Source organism: Eutrema salsugineum, unplaced genomic scaffold, assembly GCF_000478725.1.
Source record: "Eutrema salsugineum unplaced genomic scaffold, Eutsalg1_0 scaffold_14, whole genome shotgun sequence".
In the NCBI taxonomy this organism is placed as follows: Eukaryota; Viridiplantae; Streptophyta; class Magnoliopsida; order Brassicales; family Brassicaceae; genus Eutrema; species Eutrema salsugineum.
The window spans coordinates 3507718-3520249 of record NW_006256877.1 but is presented as its reverse complement, the minus strand read 5'-3'; the positions used below and the strand labels follow the sequence as shown (position 1 = coordinate 3520249).

The window sequence follows — 12532 nt, the reverse complement described above, 5'->3', positions numbered from 1 at the left end:
ACCAAAAAAAAAAAAAGATTTCATCATAACTATTAACTAACACTCAGTCGTTCTCCATTATTTTATTGATGATGGATGGTCTCTTCCATCGATAATGATGGATGGTCTCTTCCATCGATAATGACTGGTACTTTCTAATCATTATCACCAAAATCTGATAAGATAAATTCCAAACCAAAATTACGATACCTTCAATTAAATTTACGTTACTACTCAAAATCTTCTAAATTTCCAACTTTTCTATCGCTGAAATATTATCAAACTATGCATTTTATAGGTATCGATATCCCTATTTAAGAACCGACACTTTTGAAAAATCTATGATTAACATAATCAAAAATAACAAAAATTATATGACCTATCACACCCCAATGCCCGGATACTTTAAGATATATTCGATTTTGTTTAATATTTTCGGCCAAATACTATGTGAGATAATATTATATATACACAATAAAATGGTTTATGACCATTCTGATGGAATAATTTACATTCTAGCCGAATGGTTAAAAAATTCATTGAATCTGAAAATGAGGATTTACTGATCAGTGGAGTCGTAATTGCTCATTTAGCAATATCTTTGGGAATTTAGATTCCAAGTTCCAAATATTAAGTCTCGATTTCCAAGCATTGATAGGTCGCGAGGAAGCTTAAAAGGTTATGACTCCTAGGGTTCATTAATTACATTCAAAAACCGTTTTGAAACCTCTTCAGATTCATTATCGCTGGTTCTTCTATATAAACATATATAGTGGCAAATTTTTGAGATACCTAAAGTCTCTGACTCTCAGTTGATTCCTAATTTCTTTTTCCTTTCTCTTCTGGTTTTACTCTGCTTTTCTAAGCCTCTCATGGCTAAAAGTGCAACGTTTAGCTTGAAACTTCTCATTGATGAGAAGATAAACAAAGTTGTTTTGGCTGAGGCAGATCAGGATTTTGTTGATGTGCTCATCAGTCTTATGTCTCTCCCAATGGGTAAGATTGCTAGCTTGTTGGAGAATCATAAAAAATTTCAGACAGTCGTCCTAGGCTGTTACAGAAACCTTAGCAGAAGTGTTGCAGATATGGGCATCGAACATTTTGAGACTGAAGCCTGCAAGAGTATGTTACTGAATCCGAAGAGTAGCAAGGAGGTTCATTGCAGAAGGCTCAAGCTGAACATGGGTGATACTGATGCCACAAAGTTCTTTATGTGCGCAAACTTCCTTAAGAAAGATAACTTATGCAGCAATGTGTACAGCAATTTTAACACCTCAAGATGTAGTTGTGGAGCTCTGATGAGCAGTCAGATTCTGGTCCCAGAAGAAGACCAAGCTGGAGAAGTGATAGGAAACAGTGAACATGGAGTGTTTGTCAGTTGCAGATCGTCATTCATTGTGACTGATGATCTGAACGTGACGTTGAACTCTATTAGTGCTGTCATGAAAGTTCTTCATGATATAGGGTATCTTGGTTTTAAGGATCTGCGCGAAACCCTACTTGATGTAGGGTTCGAAGAGGTACTTTGGATTCTTGTCTTTGTTCCTTTTACTCATTGTAGTACATAAGGCTAGATACTAACATCTAATCTTGTCTAAATCTAGGTGCTGACTCTTTTGGGATGTTTATTCACTTCGGAAACTCCCTTGACATGCGCATTCCTCGGGATACCTTGCATGACAAGGAAGCTCAAAATGCTATCCTCTCCTGTTCAAAAAACAGGACGTGTAGAGCCAAGCAGTGCGTATTCTGTGAAAGTATTTGTTAGAAAGCTTGATTGGGAGATTATTTATGCTGAGTGCAATGAAGACTTCGTTGATTCTCTTCTCAGTTTTCTGATTTTCCCTCTTGAGTTGGCCTACTCGTTGTCTAAACAGTCTAATGATGATACTCTTTTGGGATGTATCGGAAATTTGTGCAGAAGCCCTCTGGTGTCGGAAGGTAAAAAAATTGTGAAAGTGTTTCCAGATAATCCAAAAGTAAAGCCTGGAACTTCATCAATACGTGGTAGTGGGTTTATGAAGAGAAACACAAAGTTCATTGTGTCTAATGATCTGACTATAACTCCGATGAATTCAACTTCGACCATTGGCTTGTTGAAGAAGATGCAGGTAGACTTCAGTGATCTAGAGGAGCATCAGATTAGCATTTCCAGAGCAGAGGTATGCTTTTAATATTGCCTTCTTTTACTGTTTTTGGTCTTTGCCTCTTTGGTATTATCTAAATTGCCTAAATGATTAAAGTTTTAAATATTCTTCATCTTGCTGTTCTATTGCAGCTCATCAGCATTCTTAGAGCTTCCTTGATCTCGTCCTCTGCATTGACTAATGGTCTTTCATACTTGCTCGTGAAGAAACCAAAGGAAGAAACTTGAACGCCAAACACAAACTGAAGATTATGTCTGTTTCTGAGGAATATGTCTTACATCTTTTAGTTCTTGAATTATTATTTTTTTTATCTAGATTCTCTTTCTATTCTTCTATTTTCATAAGGCTTTTTTTTCTTTATGTTTTTAGTTTGAGCTTAATGCTCTAATCCTCTATCCATTTTTATGGCTTAATGCATTCAAAAATACATTTTATTGTCTTATCATTCCTTTTTTTTATATATAACTATAGGCATCACAGATTGGCAAAAAGCCAAAAACCATAATAATACTTACGCAAATATCTCGAAACACATAAAGTACTTTCGAAATAATCTTATGCCAAAAATACAAAATGTAGCTTTATGCAAAAAAATTTGTTTTTTTGTCATTAAGGTGACTAAACTAACTGGTTTTTGTTTCCGCAAAGACTATAAATAACCTCTCATCGTAAAAATATGTAACGAGAATGAAAGCAATATCCAGAAGATGATAACATAATCTGTAATTTGACATAATGAATTAGAAGTTCAAAGCCGACTTGACTTCGACATAAGGACACTCTTAAAACATTTTCAGACTGTTTGTTATTTTGGATTTAAGTTGAAGACAAAAACAAGTTCTTATTGCTGACTCAAAATCTTATTATTCCTCATAGAAGCAAATCCCAAACGGATTTGCTCTTTAAGCAGATGTCGTTGCAGCGATAGCTCCAGCTTCAGTCAACAGAGGAACCAACTTGCCGCTACTGTGCATGCCCATTGTTGCTACAAGAACAATACAATCATATGGTTTTAAGATATTAAAAAAAAAACGAAACCAAAGATCCACCAAAGAACAACACTTTGAATGGAATTGCTCTGTTTTTTCTTACCATCGCAGCCACCGATGTGTTTTCCTCCAATAAACACATTCGGCACGGTGCGTTGTCCTGTCCATTCTCCAAGAGCTGCTTGAATGCTGCCACCATCACCTATATTACACAACATGAACAATGCTTGAGTCTTGATTCTCTGGTGAGTCTATACAAATCTGAATCAAAGCAATATACATAGCTCATTGATGGTAATAATAATGTTTCCTGTAACTTTTAAATATTTGTGGCTAATAGAGTCACATTCACATCATGATGAGATCCCACACAAAGCACAGAAATCTTGGACAATGGGTTCAGAACCAAAACCTAAACTTAGCTTTAAAAAAAAACATAAACTCGAATTTTTCAAGAGAAAACAGAGAAATCGTTATTTTTATCAACAAAGCATATACTTGGATCAAAAACCAAAACTCGACTCTCAAGAGAAAGCAGAGAAAATTTCTTCGGCAGGATCATGAACAAAACGTATACTTATCAAAACTCAAACTCCAGAGAAAGAAGGCAAATCTTATGTGGTGGGTTCATAATCAAAGCCTATACTTGAATCAAAATACCTAACTCTGGGTCTCGGTACACAAAACAAGACAACAATTCAAACAATTCAGAAACATCAAGAAAATGAAATGAAATTATGATTGAAGCATTGGTAAATTCATACTTTCTTTGTCGAGCTCAACGGCTATGAATTTAGCTCCCAATTTCTGCAAAAGCTCCTTCACTTTCACACAGAATGGACAATACGACTTGCTGCAATTCCAAGGGCATAATAAAACCGATCAGATTACTCGAAAAAAACTAACATACGCATATGCTCCCTTGGTACACAAAAGCGTCTAGATTCATCGATCGATGCTTAATCGCAAACATTTCAATGCAGATTTGTGTTAAAACATACAATCACAGCGATATAAAAGAAGAACAGACTCTCAGATTCGAATCGAAGATACCAATATGTTCACAAAACAAACAACCCAATGACATAATTCGAGAGAAACGCGTGAAAATTGAAGAATCGAGAGGAGAGAAGGACCTGAAAACAACGACGGCATTGCTGGAAACGATCTCTTTAGCCTTCTGCATCGCCATCTTCTTCTAGAGAGAAACCTAAAATTCGCTTTGTTTGTATCGATCTGGTTTTTAGGAGAACAAAAGAATATTGTGAGAAAGAAAGGAAGCGAATCTGTTATTTATAAAAAACCAGATCGTAATTTGAAGTAGGGAAATGAAGTCAGAGAAATGAAACGTTTGTTAAATATTAGCCGTCGATTTTTGAATTGGTTATTTTATTTTATCTTGACTTCAAATTACGATATTATTATTTTATTGGGCTTTCTATTGGGCCGTCGTTTTATAATATATTTTTTCCTCGCCGTCAGGTTGGTGAATGTCTCTGCTTGGTCTGCCAAAAAAATTTTTAAAGGACATACTTGAATTTTGCAAATATTTTTATTTCAAAAATAAGAAAATTTTATATAAAACTATAAATTAATGTTAAAATTTTGATATTTTATTAATTTATAGAGTTATTAATTTATAAATTTAATTTTTTTTGTTGTTAATTTTAAACAAGATTTTTCTTTTTAGAGATTATAATTTTTAAAAAATTCTTTTTAAAACTAAAAATGAGTTACAAAAAAAATAATTTAAAAAAAATAAAAAACATTACTAAACTCATATTTTAATAATTTTTTTCATTTATATATTTATATCAGATTTTGTTTTTAATAGTTATTAATTTATAATATTAACGGGATCATATATTTATATAAAAATTTTGTTAAAATTATTATATTATTATTTTATCAAATTGTATTATATTATAAACTAGTTCAACTTAAATTATTAATTTATAATATTTATTAGTTTATCGATATTAATTTTTTAATTTATAATATTTATTAGTTTAATTTATGTATATAACAAAAAAACTAAAAACGAAATTGTTGTGAAAACTTAGAAAGTTTATTAATCACTGGAATGTATATATAGAGTACATAGGGAATCTAGGTTAAGTACAATGCCTTGATGGGCCTAATGGGCCGGTATAAGAGTCCATATATGATATGTGTTATAACACTCTCCCTTGGATGAGTGAACCGGGCCAGCTACTCAATCAGGATCTCGATAATGCGCTGGGGAATGTTGCCTCATTAAAACCTTACCAGGAAAAACCCAGTGGGACAAAACCATGGTGAAGGAAAAAGAGTACAACACGCATTACTCCCCCTGATTGTAGCATCACTGCAGATCTCTAAGTCTATACATTCCTATCTGTTTGACGAGCTTCCGGTGTGTTGAAGTAGGCAATGATTTGGTGAAGAGGTCAGCTGAATTATCACTGGATCGGACCTGCTGAACGCTGAGAGTGCCGTCCTTCTGCCAGTCTGAGGTTGAGAAGAACTTCGGTAGAATGTGCTTCGTCCGATCTCCTTTGATATATCCTTCCTTGAGCTGAGCTATGCATGCCGCGTTGTCTTCATACATCACCGTGGGCTGTGTGTCTTCGTCCATACCACAATCTCTGCGGATGTGCTGAGTCATGGAGCGCAGCCAGACGCATTCCCTATTAGCCTCATGAATGGCTAGGATTTCAGCATGGTTTGATGAAGTGGCAGTGAGTGTCTGCTTCATTGATCTCCAAGAGATGGCTGTTCCTCCATGCGTAAAAACGTAGCCAGTTTGAGACTTGGCAGTGTGCGGATCTGATAGATATCCTGCATCGGCGAAGCCGACTAACCCATCTTTATTTTGGTTAGTATAGAAGAGTCCTAAGTCTTGAGTACCTCGAAGGTATCTTAGGAGATGTTTTATACCGTTCCAGTGCCTCTGAGTTGGAGATGAACTATATCGAGCGAGGAGGTTCACGGCGAAACATATGTCTGGTCTAGTGTGACTAGCCAGGTACATTAACGCTCCTACAGCACTGAGGTATGGCTTTTCAGGACCAAGGATTTCTTCATCATCCTTTTTGGGACCAAGAGGGTCATCACTTAAGCTTCTAACTACCATTGGGCTGGTCAATGGGTGAGCTTGGTCCATATTAAATCGCTTGAGTACCTTTTCGATATAAGCCGATTGATGCACAAGGATTCCTCCTTTGATGTACTCAAGTTGTAATCCCAAACAGTACTTTGTTTTGCCTAGGTCTTTCATTTTGAATTCTGCTTTTAAGCAGTCGACTGTTTGGGAGATCTCACCAGATGTTCCGAGGATGTTTAGATCATCCACGTATACTGCTATGATTACAAATCCTTTGTTTGAGTACTTCTTGATGAAGATGCATGGACTGATGGGGTCATTTTTGTAGCCTTCTTTGATGAGGTAATCGCTGAGGCGGTTGTACCACATACGCCCACTTTGTTTCAGTCCATACAAGGATTTGTTCAGCCTGATGCAGTATTGATCTCGAGATGCATTTTTGTCTTTTAGTTCAATGCCATCTGGGAGTCTCATATATATTTCGTTGTCCAGGGGCCCATAGAGATATGCGGTTACAACATCCATTAACCGCAGATCAAGATTTTCTCTTATGGCCAGACTTATGAGGAATCGGAATGTTGTTGCATCCACCACTGGAGAATAAGTCTCCTCATAATCGATTCCGGGTCTCTGTGAGAATCCTTGTGCTACAAGCCGTGCTTTGTATCGAACGACTTCACCGAGTTCGTTCCTTTTGCGCACAAAGACCCATTTGTGGCCCACTGGCTTGATGTGTGATGGGGTCCGGATGATCGGACCGAACACGTTTCTGAGTTTGAGACTCTTTAACTCCACGTTTATGGCTTCTTTCCATTTTTAGCCAATCTGTTCGATGTGTACACTGTGTTATTGACGTGGGTTCTAGATCCTCTTGCGTGAGCGCAACATCAAGTGCTACTTTGTATGCAAAGAGTGCATTTAAGTCGACTTCTTTTCGATTCCATTGTATTCCGGACATATTGTAATTGATGGAGATCTCATTGTTATCTTCTGAACCTGGAGATTCGGCGTCCCGAACTTCCATTGAGGGTTCATTAGATTGAGTCTCAGCCGCGGCTATGTCTGATATTGCAGGAATCCCGGTTTCGGTTATTGCACCTTTCTTTGATTTCCGGGGATTCTTATCTTTGGAACCGAGAGGTCTGCCCCGTTTGAGACGTGGTGCAGACTCTGTAGTAACTTGGGTCTGTCCCGTTGGGACAGCTATTCGTACTGGTGCATTACAAGCTGGGATGTACGATTTGGTTACTTTGGTCGGGTCAGCAAAGGAATCTGGCAATTGATTAGCTAGCTTTTGATAATGAATAATCTTTTGGATCTCTGAATCACATTCTAGAGTCCGAGGATCTTGCCAATTTAATGATGTTTGATTCCATGAAAGATCTTTGACCAGCTTGTTTGTCTCACCACCTTAAGAGGGATATACCGATTCATCGAATTGGCAATCCGCATATCTGGCCTTGAAGAGATCTCCAGTGGTTGGCTCGAGATATCTTATGATGGTGGGAGAGTCAAAACCAACATATATTCCCATCCTTCTTTGAGGTCCCATTTTGGTTCGATGTGGTGGAGCAATGGGTACATATACTGAACACCCAAATGTTTTGAGATGGGAGATGTCTGGCTCATGACCCGAGAGTAGTTGGGATGGGGAATATTTGTGTTCACTAGATGGCCGGATGCGTATGAGTTCAGCAGCATGTAATACTGCATGTCCCCATGCTGAGGCCGGGAGCTTTGATCTCATGAGTAATGGTCGGGCTATCCATTGAATGCGTTTAATGAATGATTCAGCCAATCCATTTTGAGTATGGACATGTGCTACAGGATGTTCCACGGTTACCCCCATGGCCATACAGTAGTCATTAAACGCTTGTGAGGTAAATTCACCAGCATTGTCAAGGCGGATAGTCTTTAGTGGGAAGTCAGGGAAATGGGCCCGCAATTTTATGATTTGGGCCAAGAACCTAGCGACGGCTTGGTTCCGAGAGGACAAGAGACAAACATATGACCAACGGGTCGATGCGTCTATAAGGACCATGAAGTACCGGAATGGTCCGGAAGATGGATGTATAGGTCCACAGATATCGCCCTGGATTCTTTCTAGGAAATGAAGTGTTTGTTTAGAGATTTTTAACTGGTGAAGGCCGAGTGATCAATTTGCCTTGAGAACAAGCTGTGCACATGAGGTGTTGAGGATAAGCTCGGTTTTCTTTGAGGGTATGCCCTTGAGAGTTTTGAATTAGTTTACGCATCATATTTGCACCGGGATGACCGAGCCGGTCGTGCCAAATAGTATAATCAGTAAACCGGGCTTTGAGAGTGGTATTAGCTTCAATCATACTGACTTTAGCATGGTAAAGTCCAGTAGAGAGCACGGGTATGGTTTCGAGGATTTGTTTATGGCCGTCTACGGTTTTAGTGACTAGGAGGGATTCTTTGTTCCCTTGACCTTGGGTTTCTATGTGGAAACCATTTTGTCTTATATCCTTGAAGCTCAGAAGATTTCTCTTCGAACTAGGAGAATATAGAGCATCTGGTATTTCAAGTTGTGTGCCATTTGATAGCAACACATAGGCATGGCCATATCCTTCGATAAGGTTTGAGGGACCCGCGATGGTGCTAATATTTGCGGTTTGATAGGTTAGGTTTATGAAGTAACTTTTGTTTCTTAAGATAGTGTGGCTGGATCCACTATCTACGACTATGGTTTCCATTTGCTGGTGTGCTTTTCCACCTTTGGATTTCTGACAGGCTAATGAAACTGGGAGCTAATAGACCTCAGTTAGCCGTTACAAATTCCAAGGATTGATCACCAAAACTGGAGAAGCTGCTGGTTGAAGAAGGAAAACCTCGGATCTGGTTATTTTTTTTTTCGGTTGATCGTCGTGTACTATAAGTGTGCGTGAGGGCGCGTCCGACGTTGGATCGACAAACGGTTTTCACCAGTAGATTCGTCTCGTCGAGGGCTTCGATTTGATATGTAGATCGTCTTCTGGTTCCTCACGGTTTGGAAGATATGCGTCTTTTAAGCTTCGACTTGCTTTTAGGGTTTTGGTGGTGGCCGGATTTATTAGGGTTTTTCGCTCAGAGAGTCTTATCGTGCTGATAACGTGTTGTGAAAACTTAGAAACTTTATTAATCACTGGAATGTATATATAGAGTACATAGGGAATCTAGGTTAAGTACAATGCTTTGATGGGCCTAATGGGCCGGTATAAGAGTCCATATATGATATGTGTTATAACAGAAATATGATTTTCTTTTTTCTATTAGTTTTTGTTTTTGGTGTATACAGAGAGCACTCGTTCTCTTAACTAGAACTAGGGTTTTATGTTGTAACCAGAGATTGAGTACTACACAAGCAGAAGACAAAAAATGTCCAGGAGTCTTCGCCGATCATCAAGTTTATCGAAGAAACTCAGAAACTGCCTCCTATTGAAGGAAATTATTGTGGATCTTTGCTGTATATTTGTTCTAAATGTCCCTAATGAAGATCAACATTCTAGAGGATTCTGTTTCTGGTGGAGAACCCTTATTGGTACTATGAAGACAACGTTGTAGAAAACGATCAATGCCTAAAGACTAAAAGTCCATATCCTTGAAAGCATTCACTTGGATCTTATTCAACAGCAGAGAGTGGGGCTATATTTTGTTGCCGATGTTGGGGATGATTCATGTTTTGAGCCACAAATAAAGAAGGAAAATCAGTGAGATCGCATGGCATCGGCTTGATCATGTAGCTGCTAGTGCCTAGTGGTCTCAAGTTGTACATGGTGGCACCTTCTCTTGCATCGTTGAAGTCTTGGATATCGAAACATTTGGCTCCTGTGGCACGGAGAGCTGACAGTAAACTCTTCAAAGCAGTACATACACTCACGCTTGTGGAGTGCAAAGACTAGTAATGGTGGAGGAAACAGGACAACAAACAACAAAACGAAAGCTATGGAAACAGTCTCAGATCGACTAAGTAATGTATTCACTTGAGCACATCATATCATTTTTATGTAGAACGAAGGTAGGTTCATGTGGAATTAAACTAGAGTCTTTGTATTGCCTTTCAAACATTGATAAGCTATATTCCTTTCTTTTTCTTATTAATTTCAGAACAAGTAACATTGTTATACATACAATATAGAGATAACTTTATAGAGAATTCAAACTTAGTTATGAACAATTGGAGACCTTTTGATGTAATTGAGAGTGTATCTGCAAACTGTCTCCTTCAAAAACAAGCAAGCCATATATATCCTCTGCACCAGATTATCTGCGTTCCATGGAGCAAAGCTCGAGCTTTTGAACTCGGTTTTGGGAATTTTTGCAGATCATGTCAGTAATGTATTATTCACTTGAGCACATCACAATCATACCTTCCTTGACGCTAGGATTTGTATTGCAATTCACACATTAATTTTCTCTCTCATCAAGTGCTTCCTTCGAATAATTCCAAAGAAAATAAAGAAATTCTCGGGGATATGTGTTCATGAACAAAAACCATAACTGGATTGAACACCTATACTCTGATCTCTAGAGAAAACAGAGAAAATTTCCAATTAATGTAAAACAGAGAAAACAGCAATGAATTATTCAAAATAGCAGGACAATGATTGAGTTTGGACTCTCTGGTGAGTATATATACACAAATTAGAATCAAATTAATGCACGTAGTTCTACTGATCATGCTTACTGGAAAGAAAGAGGAGTTGAAGCTCTCTCCTTAAGTAATCAAATTTGGGTGTCTTCAAAGTTGTGTCGACAATTGTTTGAGTACATTGTTGGTCTCTCTCTCTTTCGAAGCAACTTAGAGAGGTATGTACTTGTACTCTTTCATTACCTTGAATCTGTTTGTTTTGTCATTTGGTAACTTGTGAAAGAAACAAATTTGGTTATTTTTTTTGGTTTGTCTCTAGTTATTGTGTTTGATTATTTGAGTCACAAAATTTGGGTGTTTAGGAGCCATCATCAAGACCAATATGGGGAATCATCATGATAAGAAGTTCGTTTTGGGTGATTAAAATCTTTCTCCTCTTTGCAATCCGAGAGAGTATTCTGATATATTCGTGTTGGGTTGCTGCAAATGATAATAAGGGAAGCTGTTTAATAATTTTTGTTTCTTCCAATTTAGTTTTTACTGGAAATTTTCCTTCGTTTTGCTGATTCTTTTCTTATGGCTTTGCTAACCATATCTCTCTGTTTTTAGTCGTTGCTGATTAAAATGAAAAAATGAAATTCTATAACTTTCTTCAGAGAAAAGAGTTGTTTTTTTCATATTTTCCTTGACGCTAGCATATGTATTGCATTTCACACATTGATTTGCTCTCTCATCTAAGTGTAAGTGTTACCTTCGAATAATCCCAGAAAAAAATATATTTTCGAGGATATGTGGTCATGAACAAAACCTATACTTGGATTCAAAACCTAAACTAATCTCTAGAGTAAACAGAGAAAATTTTCAATGTATTATATAACAGCAATGAATTGTTTAAAATAGCAGATCAATGCTTGAGGTTGGATTCTCTGGTGAGTATATATATATATACAAATATAAATCAAAGTAATACACATAATTCTATGAGGGTAATATTGATCTAGCGTCATCAAGCTTCCTTCTCTCTGTTTCTTCCTCCCAAGGTATATCGTTGTTCTGTTTTTTTGCCCAAGGCAACTGCTCCCAAAGTTTATCAAAGCTAGACTCCACTCCCGGCAATGTAGAAGCAACAGACGATGCCAAAGAGGATTCAAAAATCACCAAAACATTCATCCAGCGACGGAAGTTTATGATGTTGAATATCTGAGGATTAAAACATCATATATTAGTTGACATAAGACAGAAAAAACTGAGAAATAAAGCAACATATATATGTTAATCCTTACCTCATCGAATACCTCAAATAGGTTGCAGAATATTGCAGGAAGTTGATATTCAAAGTGACTTCTTAAGCTGCTTAACTTTTGATGAAGCTGTAAAACACACACGCAAAAAATAAGAAAAAAAACATGAGCATACTTACAATAATAAAGTACATAAATAAATGTAAGAGGCTTCTAACCTCATCCATAGTATTCATTCGCTGATAGCAAACGAGAAACTTAGCGGGAACATCAGTTTCTTTACACCATTTCTCAGCCAGGTGGATCCACGAAATGCTGGCAACACATGTAGAAGGGATGTGTCATTCTTCGTTGCACTAAGAACAAAAAAATTTAGTCAGATAAATAGTTGTTAACAAATATCGATTACTGTAAAATTGGAAACATACCATCATGCAAAATCTTGTCCTACAGTAGGGGCAGGTTATATCGCAAGGGTTGACTTCAAGTGTGATTTCAGT

At 37.4% G+C, this 12532-nt stretch overlaps 2 protein-coding genes across 2 annotated transcripts; one reads left to right on the top strand and one right to left on the bottom strand.

Moving 5' to 3' along the window:
- The first annotated feature begins 851 nt into the window (after nucleotides 1-851).
- On the top strand, nucleotides 852-2353 carry LOC18022453. The gene is made up of 3 exons (XM_024158611.1): nucleotides 852-1499; nucleotides 1584-2141; nucleotides 2258-2353. The coding sequence occupies exons 1-3, from the start codon at nucleotides 852-854 to the stop codon at nucleotides 2351-2353; spliced, it is 1302 nt and encodes a 433-aa protein (XP_024014379.1).
- Nucleotides 2354-2778: 425 nt separating this feature from the next.
- LOC18022452 (glutaredoxin-C2) lies at nucleotides 2779-4459 on the bottom strand. The gene is made up of 4 exons (XM_006405440.2): nucleotides 4252-4459; nucleotides 3880-3968; nucleotides 3219-3317; nucleotides 2779-3111 (listed from the first exon to the last, which is right to left on the bottom strand). Exons 1-4 carry the CDS (start codon nucleotides 4305-4307, stop codon nucleotides 3029-3031), a joined length of 327 nt encoding a protein of 108 aa, XP_006405503.1. The 5' UTR covers nucleotides 4308-4459; the 3' UTR covers nucleotides 2779-3028.
- Nucleotides 4460-12532: the final 8073 nt, after the last annotated feature.